Here is a 16,484-nt window from a genome sequence, read left to right on the forward strand (position 1 = left end):
GAACAAACACAGCACTGGGCACCAAGAGTGCCTGGCTGAAGGGGAATCTCTCAATGCACCACACTCCTCGTACAATGCATTACAGGATATCTGGAGGCCAGGCTCTGTTTCTCCGGCCTCTGGGATGCCCAAACTACCAGGAGCAGCACACATCATGTGGGCAGGCAAGCTGTGTTACTACTCCTTGGAGTCACCCCTGTCAGTAATGTAACATCTGTATGTTTGCTTCCTTTCCTGCACTGGCAGTGAGAAGATAAAATTACAAATAAAATTTCCTTCTTTGTGATGCATAAATGAAAATGTTGAAACTATCCATACAATGAGTAATATATTTGCTTTGCATTCAAATAGCATCTGGTCAGATTCCTTCATAACATCTTTATGCCAGCACACAGAGTTTGTTACACTTCTCTGAGGAAATGGCCACAAGGTAAAAGTCACACAAATAATGTAACTCAGCAGATGACCTTTTCTTGTTGACAAAATCTACAATGTTTTGAGACTGTACAGCTAACCAGGTCTCTCTCTCTCTCTCTCTCTCTCTCTCTCTCTCTCTCTCTCTCTCTCTCTATATATATATATATATATATATATATATAGCAAAGAAATAAAAAGAAAGACCTAAGAGGAAGTGAGACTATTTTCCATCATAGAACAACAGTATTTTTTTAAAAAAAGGTGAACAGAAGCTCATTGGTGGAAACGTTTGGCTCATCTCAACATACATTTGTTGCATACCTTCATTAACTGAAGCAAAGTGATAGCCTTTACTACATTGATTTTATTATATTCCCCAGTACTCTACAGGAAATGGTAATGCCACAACCCAAGAGCGTTCTTTCTGGAGATGTGTTTTAAATAACTGCAGTGTGGTTGAGATAGGAAAAAGGGAGGTTGTTTTCATGTGCAGGCAAAATCATGCTAACAAAGCCAAACCTGGTCTTTCCCCCGCGTGAGAACATCTGGGATCATGCCCAATCCCATCGGCGCCTCAGCAGCAAACCCATCAAGCCAGCCACCCTCTTAAATGGGGTTAAGAGAGCTAGCTTTCTCTTAGCTCCATTTTTTAAAATCATCTGGGAGATAGTGGGGCTCCTGGCTGGCATTGAGGGAATCCCCATAATGCACCACACACTCTTGTGGGGAATTGTGGGCATTCTGGGAACTGGAACAAAGCATCCCAGCCCCTGACCCACTGTGTTGCTGGCAGCTGCCAGCAATTGTGTGGACAGGCGATCGGCCCATCCAAGCAGAGAAGAGGGATCATCTGAGGAGAGGCAAGCAGCCTTCCCCACTCTCCCTCGAGCCTTTTCTCACCGATTGTAAGAAAGGGTCAGGGTGTTAACTTCAGAAACAAGAATAAGGTGTCTTTTCTGTGATCTAATCTATAGAATAGTTTGGGAAGGCAGCCACCATATGCAGTGATGTAGCTTCATTAACTTCAGTGGGACTGATGACTTGAGTTGTCCAAATTGTGCTTCAGAATATTTTCTTATAGAAATTATAGCCTACTTATCAGACAACCCTATTTGAATTTGGACTCTACATCATGTATCCCCATTTAACTTCCATTTATCCAAATGCCTCGTACTTTTGATAGATGAGATTATAGTAAAGTATGTTCTCTCTTGTAAATGAGAATCATATCAGTAATATGCAGTGAAAGTGCTTCTGTATCTTAGAGATGAGCACTTTCAGATCATTAAGATATTTCTTCAAGACTAGTTCCAAATTGACATGTTCACAAGAAAAGGCCTATTTTTGTATTACAAGAAGAAATTTGAAACAGATGGAATTAAACGGAAAACACCTTTTAGTATTAATGAAAGCATGAATGATACTATAACTTTGAAATAAATGTCTGCCTTTGAACAATCACATTTGCTTCACTTGGTTTGCACCATCTCAAATAAACATCTGTTTAAATTATGAACACACTGATACATTTGTCTCTCTTAGTTCACTCATCATCTAAGATGCAATACAAACCATGTTAAGCAAATCCATTTAAGTTATATACATTCTGAATTGTGGGTACCTCCTTGGGCACTTGTTTATGATTTAGCTCTTTGAAAGGACATTTTTTTAATTCCTGATCCAACCCCATTTCGAAAAGATCTTTTAGTAGAAGACTTCTCCAGAAAAGGCTTTAGCAACGGCAGTTCTTCGGACACATCTGCCTTGGCTAGGCAACTATTCAGCAGCAGGAGACAGTAATCAGATTTCCCAGACAGCTGCAATTCAAATAAAAACGATTATTGCTCTGGTGATTTTTTTAAAAAAAACATAGATAAGGAAAAACTATGTTACAATTTATACATTTATGACAGGTGCACACACATTCACGCACACAAACCCATTTAGGCTTTAAAAGACATGGATGAATTTGTATCAGCCCTAGATTACGACTATAGAATGTCAGGTTTTTATATAAGATCCATGGATATGAAAGCAAGGCTTACCTGTGAATTGCTGCTATTGTTGCAGTTTTGCTTGCACTCAGAAGGAAGCCATTTTCACTGTAATGTTAACTATGCTCTTTGATTCTGGCTTTCCTTTAAGATAGAGTGCATATTTTCCATTGTTGAAAACTGACATTTTTGTGACTAATAGTCTAGTAATAATCTGATTCCTTCTACCAAGTAGTCCAAACTACTGGGGAACTTCAGTAAGGTTTGAGGTATTATCCTTCCCCACTTTGTTTTAAGGATTCAGAGAAGCTCACTGTGTATCCTTTTCTTACCTCAAGTAGTCAATCAGATATTGAAGCCAGTTAGCTGATGAAGATCAATGCACCCTTGCCTCAACATACATATATGAATATATGAAGCTGTCTTATACTGTGTCAGATCACTGGCTCATCTTGTTCAGTATTGCCTGTACTAACTGACAGCAAACCATCAGGCTTCAGACAGAAGTCTTTCTCAGCACGATCTGGAGATGTTAGGGATTGAACTGGAGATCTTCTGCACACAAAGCATATGATCTGTCACTGTGCTACAACCTGTCCCCTACCTAATTGCCACCAAAAAGATGACCGGAGTCTGGAACCTGGGTCTCCCATATTGAAAACTATCCGCTATACCACATGGACACAAGCAAGGCAGCAGAGTATGTTTCTGTGATGTCACTTGAGGCTGGGTCACCATGTTTACTGAAGCTGAAGGATAAACTCAGCTTTCCCCTATGATGTGGTGTGTGACCACAGCTGCAGACTGAAAGGCAAGGGGAAAACAATGATCCACCTTGTGGGGAGGTAAGTGGGAGGTTTTGGTAGGGTGATACCAGTACAGCTCAGAAATCAGTTTGTTAGAAAAGTGACTGTTAGGAAAAGCTTAACTGAAAGTTAATACAAAAATGACATGCTATAGGTTCCAGCTATGCAGCAAATGCATTTTATTAACTAATGATGATATAAGTATGATGGAGAAACCCATTTTAGCTATCTATGAATCCAAAACTGGTCCTAAGACTTTCTTTCTTTTTTTGCATTTTAAAATTTTATTGGCTTTTACAATAGCTTTACAATCCAACTACATTCATTTGATTAAGTAAATATTGACTTCCCGCTTACCTGTCTGCGCGGTTCATGTTAACTATACATATAAACCATTGCTATAATAATTCAAAACATACATACTCCACATTGCTACTAGATTTTACACAACCCAACCTGCTCTTATTACTATATTTCAAACGCTGCTGAAAGGTCCATATTAGAAAAATAGTTCTCTAAGTAAAGTAAAAATGGTTCCCAATCTTCTTTGAAATTTTCCAAATTTTCATCCCTTATAAGTACTGTTAGTTTTGCCATCTCAGCATATTCCAATTTTTTTATCAATCAGTCTTCTTTTGAGGGCATTTTATTGTCTTTCCATTTCTGCACATATACTATTCTAGCCGCCGTGCTTGCATACATTAAAAATGTTAAATTTCTTCTGGAGAACTCTCCTTGAGTTATTCCCAGCAGGAAGGATTCTGGCCTCTTAGGAAATGTCATTTTAAAAATTTGGTTCTAAGACTTTCATGAGAACAAACTGACAACATACCCCTCAGGAAGCAGTCAGCGTCACCCAAGAAGCTGTTTCACCCACACTCTTTTTAAAGAACACTTTCCTCCTCCTCCTCCTACTTCTACTACTTATACAGGTGGCCCTCATTATTTGCAGAGGTTCTGTTCAAGCTTACACCCACAGATAATAAAACTGTGAATAACAAGACCTTGAGTCTATAGGAATTGGGGGGTTAGGTTCCGGAGCCCCGGGAAATGACAAAAAAACCCACACCAAAAACAAAAGGAAAGGGGCAGAAATAAGGATGGAGCATGGCACTGTACCTTGGCTGCCTTAGGTCTCTCACTCTCCCACTCTCCAGGTGCTCCGGCAGTATTTCCTGGCTCCTCCAGTAATGTGTAATAGTGACATTTTCCCACCCCACAGTTGAAGTCCAACACTTAGCAGCACAAACCCCTGGCCTGACCTGGTGGTAGGCTGGCCAAAGAGAAAGCACAGAATTGGATTCAGTTCAAATGCTCACACGTGGGGGAATGTCTTCACCCACTGCAATTGAAGTTCAACACTTAGCAGCACAAACCTCTGGCTTGGTTGGTTGGTAAGTTGGCCAAAGAGGTTGCAAAGTGCAATGGTATTAGGCAGTGGCTTGAAACTGTGAGCACAGTGTTTTTCAATGCGTTTCATCATGACACGGTTGTGGCCGTTCAAATTGCCCACACTGCAGCAGGTTTTCTGGGCAGGGGGTGCCCATATTCCAGCGGAATCGCATTCATTGCCCTGCCTCCATTTTGAGCCAATGGGGTCGCAGAGTGGGAATGACATGATGCATTAAAAAAAAAAATCTAGGCACTTTTGCACAAAACCACCACTAAGGACCAAGGAGCAAACTACAATCCCTTGATTGCCTCTGTATTAAGGAAACAGAAGGAGATAGTGCATTTGCACAAGAACCTGAGCAAAAAATTATACACACACACACACACACACACACACACACACACAGACACGGAGAGGGGCTTTAGATATTAACAAATCCTTGAAATGAGCCCTCCACACCACATGGCATTGAGAACAGTTTGCAGGGCTTCCTTGCAGTAAGCAAGGAGGGCGGGGGGGGGGGCGTGTTGCCTTGCACTAAGCAAATGTTAAAGATTAAACTGCCAGTTAGCCACCCAGCTGATAAAGCAAATGGGATTGCACAGAAGTAAAATATTCAGTTCAGTGGGCTTCCTCTTAAGTAAGTGACCAGATCCAAGCTTGCCCCAAAAGCAAAACACAAAAGGAAGCAACAGTGGAAGAAGAGGCACCGCTGTGCCGTGCCGTGCAAAAGCCGGGCTGGGAAGACACACCATCCGGTGAGGGGGAGAGAGAGAGCCTGCAGAAGCCTACATGGAGGCCCCGTCTTGTTCTGCTGCTGCTCAGGCAGGAGGCCTGGCTGGGGGCTGTGGTGAGAGGCTGCTGAGACCCACTGGAGAATGTGGGGCTCTTCCAGAGGCTGAACATGAACACACACCCTGTTCCCTGGCTCCCCTCTGCCTCCGCTCTTCTGGCTCTGGGTGGCTATGCTCCCTCATTCTCCCTCCAGTCTTGGGGCTGCATCTCCCTTGATGGAGCGAGGGCAGCATCTTTCCTGCTCCACTTGCACCAAAGTCTCCCTGCTTCGCGGTCCAGCCCTCCAGCCTTGCCCCAAGCTTGTCCCTCTCTCTCCTTCCTTCTGTCCCTGTCCACCCATTCACTCCTTTGATAGCGCCTCACTGCCTCCATCTCTTTCCTTGCCCCAGTGCCACATAGCAATATAGCAATAGCAATAGCACTTACATTTATATACCGCTCTATAGCCGGAGCTCTCTAAGCAGTTTACAATGATTTAGCATATTGCCCCCAACATTCTGGGTACTCATTTTACCGACCTCGGAAGGATGGAAGGCTGAGTCAACCTTGAGCCCCTGGTCAGGATCGAACTTGTAACCTTCTGGTTACAGGGCGGCAGTTTTACCACTGCGCCACCAGGGGCTCATCCCATCCCCCTTCTGCCTTCCCTCCTGCCTGCGCCCTACTCAATCCCTCAAGGGGGTGGAGGGTCACCAGCTCTGGCAGCAGGGCGAGAAGATGAAGGCAGGTCTCAGCAGCGACTCTTGGGATCATGTGGTGAGGGGACAGAAGAGGCAAGCACGGGTGTGGGGCAAGAAACTGTCCACACTACACTACATTGCAACACACAAACTATGGGGCAAGCCTCCTAAAACGGAAAAATAGAGCTACTTTCCTGCAATGTATTTGCAATGTTATAGTGCTAAAATGCCTCCATAAAATTTGAAGCAAGGCATCAGAATATGAACGGCACCCTGCTGACAGTGCAGCAACCACGATGTCGAAACACCGGCAATATGGAGGGGCACTTAGCGGACATGTGGAGAACCTATTGCAGGAAGTGCTGCTGGGTTCGTCATCGTCCTCCTCCTCCTCGATGGAAAGTGCAGATGTCACTTTCTGATGATGACCACTCTGCAGCTGTGGTGGTAGGTGCAGCTTCCTTTTCAAAGTAGTTGGTAGGGATGGGCAAAATGATTTGCCCACGAAGTGTATTGGGCCAAATCAGGGGTGATTCTATGACTCTACCCCAAATCGGATCAACCTGAAAACAAAGGGCTAAATTCAGGGTAGAATAGAATCATCCCCAATTCGACCCAAATCAATTTGGAGAGCTGGTCTTTCCAATGCAGAGCTTTCAACAAATGAGCGCAGCTTTTGACAGATCAATTAGGGGGCTCTGTGATTCAATCCAACCTCTAAGAGAATTGTAGATATTGATTCATGCACACCCCTAGTAGCTGGTTTTCCATGGAGAGCTGGTCTACCCATTGGATTTGACAAGAAGACCAACAAGCCAGCTGATTTTGATTAATTAATTAGGACAGTCTGCTATTTGATTTGACCTCGAATTGAATCACAGGTACTGATTCGTGGATACCCCTAGTAGCTGGTGATGGTCATTTGTTTCCCCTTGCTTTGCAGAGCCTCCAGCTGCCTTTTGAACTTGATGCCACACTCCATCAGTGGGAGACTACATGTGTGTCATGCCCTCACCCACAGACAGTGAAGAGAAGGGGGAAGTTGGCAACCCTCCAGCAGAGGAAAAGGCACCCGAAGAGGAGAGCTCAACAGTCGGGCTGCAGGAGATGGATGAGACAGGCCAAGATGAAGCTTCAGCTCAAGAGGGGCCATTAGAAGCAGAACAGATGGGGAGGGGGGGGAACCAGATCCTGAGCTGGAAGAGGAACAACCATTTACCCCTCACGAGCAAAGGCATGCCAAATGCCACCAGCAGCTGCAGCCATTGAGGCAAAGTCAGAGTCTATTTAATAGATGAAATAAATGCGGAAATCTCCAACAGCTGGCTGGGGGAGGAGAGCTATTAACCAAGCACTATAAATTAGCCAGCAGACAATGTCCAAGCTGCTTGAAAGCAATGTGTCACTTGGGCTTCTTGCAGACCAGCCTTCAGCTGCTTGGATTTCCAAGCTCCTTGTTCAGACCTTTGACACCCTGACTCCTGCTACTTGAGACCTGATTCCTTAACCAGACATCAGGCTGCTTCACCTTGCCTTAAGACCTCCCTTTGACACATTGTGGACCTTGGGCTCAGGACTCTTGGAATCAGGACCTAGGTGCGGGGGAGACAGGGTGAACTTGATACATGCTAGTGAGTTGTTTCTCTTGTGCTTTGTTCCAGACACAGGAGGATCCCTGAGCTACCAGCTTATTCAATGGTGACCTTGGACCAAGCCTTGGATGGATGAGCTCATGACAATGTGAGCACTGTAAGAAATTCCCCTTAGGGGATGGGGCCGCTATGGGAAAAGCACCTGCATGCTTGTGTGCAGAAGGTTCCAAGTTCCCTCCCTGGCATTTCTAAGATAGGGCTGAGAGAGACTCCTGCCTGCAACCTTGGAGAAGCTGCTGCCAGTCTGTGTAGACAGTACTGAGCTAGATAGACCAATGGTCTTACTCAATGAAGCTCTTCTCATGATCAGGCTTAGCCCACTCTCCTCACAGACAATCAAACGTGTAGCCCTGGGTGGCTGGATTGGCCGCCCACACAACTGCTGGCTGCATCACAGAGCTGGTGGGGGCTGTGGAGATCAAGGACCACACAGCCCCCAGAAGTCTTAGGATGCCCCATGAGAGCATGGGGGGCATTCTGCGGGGAACCCCGGTACCGGGAGCCTGCTTGTAGCCTCACGGCCAGGGGTCTACTCATGCATCTCTGTGCACCGCAGCAGCACACGAGCAGGAAGATGAGGACAATGGAGCACCCGCTCCATTAATTTTGTTTAAGGAGAGGGTGTTTTAGGCAGGCTAGCCACCTTGGGAGCACTGGGCTCACCTACAAGCCTGGTGGTTCCTATGATCACTGGAAAGCGGGCTAAGCTCCCTTAGCCCACTTTCCAGTGATCGTGGGAATAGCCTCAGTATAAGGCAGCTTCCTGTGTTCCTATGATCAATTTCAAATACTTTGTCCACCAAGGCAGTCCCTAGCTGCAGAACCCTGGACAGCCCCTCTGTAATGAGGGGCTTGGGGGGCAACTCTTCCTCTTCCTCTTCTTCTTCCTCACTCTCAGGAGCTGCCTGTATGATGTCCTCCAATTCTTCCTCTGTCAACTCCTCCTGATGGGATTGGAGGAGTTCCTCCACCTCAATGTCTTGCAAGCCTTCTCCACCAATGATGCAAGGTTAGTGATCCATTTTGTCAACTACTGAGGGAACAGTTGTAGTAGATGAAGAAGTGACTGCCCTAGGCCACAACATCTTCCAGATTGCATTCTATTTCTGGGATTTTATCTCTGCAAGGAATGCCATGATGTCCTCAGTGCAGTCCCCAATGCTGTTGCTCCTCCAGCAGTCATTGACTGACAGAGAGGAATCAGCTTCCATGAGATCCAGCATCCTCCTGAAGGTGCAGCGAGTGTAGTATGAATTGGAAGTTGCAATCAGACCTTGGTCCATCAGTTGAATCAAGGAGGTGGTGTTTGACTGCAAGAAGGTGACCTGCAGATTCAGGTGTGCGAGCCAGGGGCATTGTTAAGCACCAGGAGGTTCTTGGAGACCAGATATCTCATGCAGAGAGCAGTTGCTCACCCAGTCATAGAAAATCACTGTGGTCACCCATGCTCTCCTGTTGGCTCTCCAGAAGACAGGAAGCTGGCTTTTATTCTTCCCTTTTAAGTGCACAAGAGTTCTGTGCTTGGTACAGGAGCATGGGCTTGACGATGCAGTCCCCTGCAGCATTGCCACATACCAGCAGAATGAAGCAGTCCTTGGCTGCCTTGAAACCCGGAGCAGTTATTTCTTTTTGCTGATGAGGGAGCGGGATGGCATCTGCTTCTAGAACAGGCCTGTCTCATCCGCATCGAAGACCTGCTCAGGCCTGTACCCTCCAGACTCAATCAGGTGCTGGAACCCCACCTGAAACCTTTGTGCCACCTCCTGATCTGCAGCTGCTAATTCCCCTGCCAGTCTGACATTGTGGAGCCTGTAGTGGCACTTGAATCTTTCAAACTAGCTCTTGCTCACACCAAAGCCACTCTCAGCAGCTTCAGATGTTCCCACCACTTGACCGACTTCCACCACAAACCACCTGTAGAGCTGCAGTGTTTTCTCTAAAATGACTGGTCCACTTAGTGGTATGTTCCTCTGGGCTTGGTCCTCTATCCACAAACTGAGGGCCTTTCCCATCTGTTCCATGTGGGTATCGTGTGAATGGAACACCACATTCAGAGATGCGTTGGACACCACACTCACATGGATACTGGCTTCACTTTTCCTGCTAGAGTGGACCATGGATTCATTGATGCCATAATGGTGTGCAATGGATGCTGCACTGTCCCCAAAAGCCAACATGTCCAGCAGTTTCATCTTCTCGTTGAAGGGCAACACTTTGCAAGACCTTTCACTGCTCTTCTCAGCAGGGTTTGTTCATTTTGACTGTGGAGGAAGGAAAAAATTGTACAATGATGTATGGTACAGTACAGTAATTGTGCAAGACAAACACCCACCGACCCCTGCACAAAACTGATAAAGTACAAGACAGGACAGTGCAGTAACTGATAATTAAAATCAATTTTCAACGGATATGTACTTAAAATGAATTTTTGATTGATACATTACAGTACTTGAGATAAACTTTTAATGGACACAGTATTTAAAATCAATTTTCAATGGATACTTAAAACCAATTTTTAATTAGTACTGTAAAGTACAGTACTTAAAAATGAACTTCAATGGACAATTTAATTGCAATTTACATGAACTACAGTTGTATGGCACTACTACTACTACTAAAAATAATAATAATAATAATAATAATAATAAAAATAAAAATATTTACATACCACTTTTCAGTCAAAGTTTACAAAGTGGTTTACATAGAGAAATAATACATAAATAAGATGGATCCCTGTCTCCAAAGGGCTCACAATCTAAAAAAAATTACGATAGACACCAGCAACACTCACTGGAGGTACTGTCCTGTGGGTGGATAGGGCCATTTACTCTCTCCCTGCTAAATAAAGAGAATCACCATGTTAAAATGGTGCCTCATTGCCCAGTTAGCATGGCACAGTACACTATTATAATTAATTACCAAGATTAAAATTAAATTTTTGCTTTGAATAATTTAATTAAAAATATAATTTCATCACAATTAAAATTAAATTTGTTAAAGTGATAATTAGCAACTTACCAGGGCTGCACAATACTGCAAGAAGGTCCTCCATGAAGCTAGACAGGAATGGCTGAAGAAAGGCTCTCAAGGGCTCCCACAGGCTTGCAAATGCTCCATAGAAATGTGCCCCAAAAGACTCCAAAAACTCTCGAACAATGGCTTCTAAAGGCTCTCAATGGCTCCCTAAGGACAGCAAAGGCTACCCAAGGCTGCCCAATGCTCTTTCAAATGTCTTTTTGACCACACAAAACTCACAGACCAAACCTCTCCTCCATCCTCTTCAAAACACCTCTCACTACCCACGAGCACGTGCAGAAAGAGTCCAACCATATAAGGTTGGAACCACATGTCCAAATAATGAAGATCCGACTGCAGATATGCAAAACCGCGGGTAATGGAACTGTGGATAACGAGGGCCACCTGTATATGACTTTCCAAAAAAGGTTTCCAAAGCAGTTTACATAGATAGATAAATAAGATGGTTTCCTATCCCTAAAGACCTCACAATCTAAAAAGGTAGACAACAATAGCCACTGGAGGGATGCTGCTAAATGCTTCATAAAGTGGCAATAGTAAGGAACATCTAAGGCATGACTTTCCTGCTCCATGTGTTGTAGTAATTAACACATCCCTTTGAAGGGATGCTAACTGCTCCATTGGCTGAGAAAAGGACACGTAGTTCATCCTCCAGTTGCTGGTTGGCAAAGAGACTCCAAAGAAAATTTGACCCCAAAAGTTTGGGTATTTTTTAAAGAAAGGGCAGGGTGTGTGTGTGTGTGTGTGTGTGTGTGTGTGTGTGTGTGTGTGTGTTTGTGTATGAGTGTATGTGCCAGAAATTATTAAGTTGGGGAAGATGCTATGTTAATATCTGGAACCTTGCAGTTTTTAAAGAATTTTTATCTATAGCTTTACATCTTCAGAAGCATATGTTAAAAGTGCCAAGGATCAGGGTGTCGGGCTATGTCGTCCCGCATGGCCCTGCCCCCCAGACCACAAATAATGAAACGTGCAAGTGCATCGTGCATTATGGGGATTCCCCTTTCCCTCCCTGCTTGCAGCCGCAGCTGACAAGACAACCAAAAAAAATGAGGTTAAGGGAGCACTCGCCCTCTTAACCTCATTTTCAAGGGTAGGTTTGCCGCCGTGGTGCCATCAGGATCAGGCCCAATCCCGGCTGTTCATATGCACGTGCAAAACTGGGTTGGGTTCCCTTAGTCCACTTTTGCACACATGTTTGAATAGCTTCACTGTTTGATGTTCAGGTTATGTTGTTAGCTTTCCAATCACTAGCAGTATGGTATAAGGTACAGTGATATTAGTAATACAGAATTATTACTCAGATAATGTTTGCTAGCTGCATTTTGTGGTTTTTGTGAGTCTTAAGCATTGAGGGGGGGAAAATCATTATTAGCACTCTCAGTTCTCAACCAAATGGAGTTTTGTGGCTATTTTATAAAAATATTTCAGAAAATATTAGTGCTCTCTGCTTGTTTGCTAAAATGTCATAGTTTTCTTCATATAACATCAGGAATTCTGCCATCCTACTCTCTTCAGATCTATAGCAGTGAACTTGACATTGTAATGTCAACTTGTCTGTAATGTCATGGAATACCTCTTTTAAATACAGAAATATAGGCATACCTAACTGATGAAATAAAGAAAAATTCCATCAAAGTTATAGCTTTGAATAGTTTCATGCTTCTGTCAGCAGATCTCCTTCACATTAGGTGACTAAATTAATGTAGTTAAAGACTAGGTCTATTGGAAGTTAATAAATGGAATGTTGTTATAACTTTAACAGGCACACACAAATTGTTTCTTAGCGCAATCATGCATAAATAAGTAGTAAACATACATAAAGAACCTTTAATCATAAAATTTACATTAAAATATTTGATAATGCTAGTGTTAAAAGTTTTATGTGAAGTTTAAAAATTAACTGCACAGTATATCCCAGGTTTTAAAGTGCATTACTTACCATGGAAGGGACAACAGGGTGACACCTCGACATATGCATTGTTGTGATCCAGAGAATTAATACAACATTTAGCCTGAAGAGACTGCAAGGGGGGAAAAATCATATTAATTTCATGTTCCAATAGCACAAGTTCTTCATACAGTAAGCAATGCTAATTTTCCAGAAATAAATGATAGTCCAATATACTTACCTAACCATTTCTGTTACTTTAAAAAAATCCCTTTCAGTTCTAACTAGAAATACACTGGTTCACAACCACATCTTTTATCTTTCTCACTAATAATTTCCTAAACGACCATTTTATACCAATAGTTCAGGAACAAAAATGTCACCAAATCACATTTAAGTATGACTAATTGGTCACTCAGTGGCCTTTATTATTGCTAAATGGAAAAATGGCAAGGACACAATGTCTTCATGCCAGCATGGAACTACCAAGTGACTAAACTGACAATGTTGCCATTAAAAGGCCTTTAAATGTATTCACTTCTGGCCTCTAGCTTTGTAGCATAAACTGTCAAAAATGGAATAGCATACCTGCAACATGTCCCTATTTCCCCGTTAACCTGAATGGGAAAATAGGGACATGTTGGCAGGTATGGTATAGATCTATAAAATCAAGTACAGTATACTGTACTCATGCATAGGAGAAAAAAGGAGGGGAAAGGGGGGAAATCCTGGCTAATTCATTTAATCAGACACAAAAATCAAGGCTATTCTAGAGGAACTTATTTCACTGTTGTTTTGTAATTTTTGTATGATGCTCAAAAGTCTTTCTTCTACCTGTCCAGTATACAAACTCATTAAAACCACTCACTGATATCCTGACAAATGTGTGCATGCTTCTAACAACAGCATACAAGTAGCACTAATGCTTGCATGAGTCCTTGTGCTTCAGAAGTGCAAGCATTCTTACAGGATGTGCAACTACAGGTGAAACTCAAAAAATTAGAATATTGTGCAAAAGTTCATTAATTTCAGTAATGCAAATTAAAAGGTGAAACTGATATATGAGATAGACGCATTACATGCAAAACGAGATAAGTCAAGCCTTAATTTGTTATAATTGCGATGATCATGGCGTACAGCTCATGAGAACCCCAAATCCACAATCCCAGAAAATTAGAATATTACATGAAACCAATAAAACAAGGATTGTAAATAGAACAATATCGGACCTCTGAAAAGTATAAGCATGCATATGTATTCAGTACTTGGTTTGGGCCCCTTTTGCAGCAATTACTGCCTCAATGCGGCGTGCCATGGATGCTATCAGCCTGTGGCACTGCTGAGGTCTTATGGAAGACCAGGATGCTTCAATAGCGGCCTTCAGCTCTTCTGCATTGTTTGGTCTCATGTCTCTCATCCTTCTCTTGGCAATGCCCCATAGATTCTCTATGGGGTTCAGGTCAGGCAAGTTTGCTGGCCAATCAAGCACAGTAATCCCATGGTCACTGAACCAGGTTTTGGTACTTTTGGCAGTGTGGGCAGGTGCCAAGTCCTGCTGGAAAATGAAGTCAGCATCCCGATACAGCTCGTCTGCGGAAGGAAGCATGAAGTGCTCCAAAATCTCCTGATAGACGGCTGCGTTGACCCTGGACTTAATGAAGCACAGTGGACCAACACCAGCAGATGACATGTCTCCCCAGATCAACACAGACTGTGGAAACTTCACACTGGACTTCAAGCATCTTGCATTGTGTGCCTCTCCATTCTTCCTCCAGACTCTGGGTCCTTGGTTTCCAAATGAGATGCAAAAGTTGCTCTCATCAGAAAAGAGGACTTTGGAACACTGAGCAACAGACCAGTTCTTTTTTTCTTGAGCCTAGGTAAGACGCTTCTGACGTTGTTTGTTGTCCAGGAGTGGCTTGACAAGAGGAATACGACATTTGAAGCCCATGTCCAGGATCCGTCTGTGTGTGGTGGCTCTTGATGCACTAACTCCAGCCTCAGTCCACTCCTTGTGAAAGTCCCCAACACTTTTGAATGGCCTTTTCCTGACAATCCTCTCCAGGCTGCGGTCATCCCTGCTGCTTGTGCACCTTTTTCTTCCACACTTTCCCCTTCCACATAACTTTCTATTAATGTGCTTTGATACAGCACTTTGGGAACATCCAACTTCTTCTGCAATTACCTTTTGAGGCTTTCCCTCCTTATGGAGGGTGTCAATTATGGTTTTCTGCACAACTGTAAAGTCAGCAGTCTTTCCCATGATTGTGATTCCTAATGAACCAGACTGAGAGACCATTTAAAGGCTCAGGAACCCTTTGCAGGTGTTATGGATTGATTAGCTGATTGGAGTGGGACACCTGGAGCCTAGACTGTTGAACCTTTTCACGATATTCTAATTTTCTGGGATTGTGGATTTGGGGTTCTCATGAGCTGTACGCCATGATAATCACAATTATAACAAATTAAGGCTTGACTTATCTCGCTTTGCATGTAATGCATCTATCTCATATATCAGTTTCACCTTTTAATTTGCATTACTGAAATTAATGAACTTTTGCACAATATTCTAACTTTTCGAGTTTCACCTGTATTTTGGATGCTCCCCCATGCCCCAGAAGTGCTCCGTTGCAGTAGAAAGACATCTCCAGTGCTCCACGTACCTGCCTGAAAAGCAGTGGTCTGAAAGGGACTGCCTTCTAGCCTGGGGACTGGAATTCCTCTCCAGGTGATCTTGCCTTGCCTGTTGCCAGCACTGATGTGCAGATTTCAGGGAGGGTAATGGAAGGGGAGCAACCAGCTCCCCTGGGGGCTCATGTTTCAGGGGTGTCACTTTGGGAGGTTCCAGCACCATGGTTCTGTATTGAGAAGCTCCTTCTCTGGAGCTCTCTCAGGCTCTGGCCCAGTGTCAGGGCCCATGTCTGGGTCCGATGGGGGACCTGAACTATGGGGCCAGAGCCAGATTCGGAATCACTGGTTGGGGCTGGGGTCATGACAGAACCTAGCTTTGGTACCAAGTTGCAACATGAGGTCCACTTTTAATTTTTTAACCATATGTGATTGTGTTCTCTTTTCTTTCCCCCAGTTCTATTCTCTTTTTTTCTCATTCCCTATCTTCTCTTTTTAAAAATCCTAAACAAAAGAAAATGGTTGTGATACAACTGGCGCAACCCATGAGGGTTCTGTTCTGCACACTGAGGTCCATCATGGGAGTGGATGCACACAACATGCTTCTTGTGGGGTGAAATGACCGGGAAACAACACTGGCAAAACTTTGAAAAGGCTAGAACAGCCCTGCTGGATCAGACCCGAGGCCCATCTAGTCCAGCATACTGTTTCACACAGTGGCCAACTGGATGCCTCCAGGAAGGCCACAGGCAAGAGGTATGTGCATGCCCTCTCTCCTGCTGTTGCTCCCCTGCAACTGGTATTTAGAGGCATCTTGCCTCCAAGGCCTATAGCCCTCAGACTAGTAGCCCTTGATCGACCTGTTCTCTGTGAATTTGTCTAAGCCCCTTTTAAAGCCATCCAAGCTAGTGGCCATTACCCCATCCTATGACAGAGAATTCTACAGATTACTTATGCACTGTATGGAAAAAGTACTTCCTTTTGTTGGTCCTAAATTTCCAGGCAATCAGTTTCATGGGATGACCCCTAGTTCTAGGGGGTCAGGGAGAGAGAGGGAAATTTCTCTCTGTCCACTCTTTCTACTAGGGGTACACATGGAACCGGCAGGTCCAGTTTGGTTTGAGTCCAAACCAGACTAAAACTTTTTAGGTTTAAACTTACCCAGGCCATGCAGAGGCCCCTTGTGCAGGTG

At 43.9% G+C, this 16,484-nt stretch overlaps 1 protein-coding gene across 1 annotated transcript; it reads right to left on the reverse strand.

The window, feature by feature from the left end:
* Window positions 1–361: 361 nt before the first annotated feature.
* Window positions 362–12,981, reverse strand: NPS (neuropeptide S). Its single transcript, XM_053313110.1, has 3 exons — window positions 12,906–12,981; window positions 12,716–12,797; window positions 362–2,234 (listed from the first exon to the last, which is right to left on the reverse strand). Exons 1-3 carry the CDS (start codon window positions 12,911–12,913, stop codon window positions 2,055–2,057), a joined length of 270 nt encoding a protein of 89 aa, XP_053169085.1. The 5' UTR covers window positions 12,914–12,981; the 3' UTR covers window positions 362–2,054.
* Window positions 12,982–16,484: the final 3,503 nt, after the last annotated feature.

This window comes from Hemicordylus capensis, chromosome 3 (genome assembly GCF_027244095.1).
Source record: "Hemicordylus capensis ecotype Gifberg chromosome 3, rHemCap1.1.pri, whole genome shotgun sequence".
Lineage (NCBI taxonomy): Eukaryota > Metazoa > Chordata > Lepidosauria > Squamata > Cordylidae > Hemicordylus > Hemicordylus capensis.

Bases quoted from the DNA above. Each gene is read 5' to 3' on its own strand.
- NPS (XM_053313110.1), bottom strand. The intron at 2,235-12,715 runs GTAAGTAATGCA...TTTGAATTGCAG, and splicing joins ACCCTGTTGTCCCTTCCATG to CTGTCTGGGAAATCTGATTA.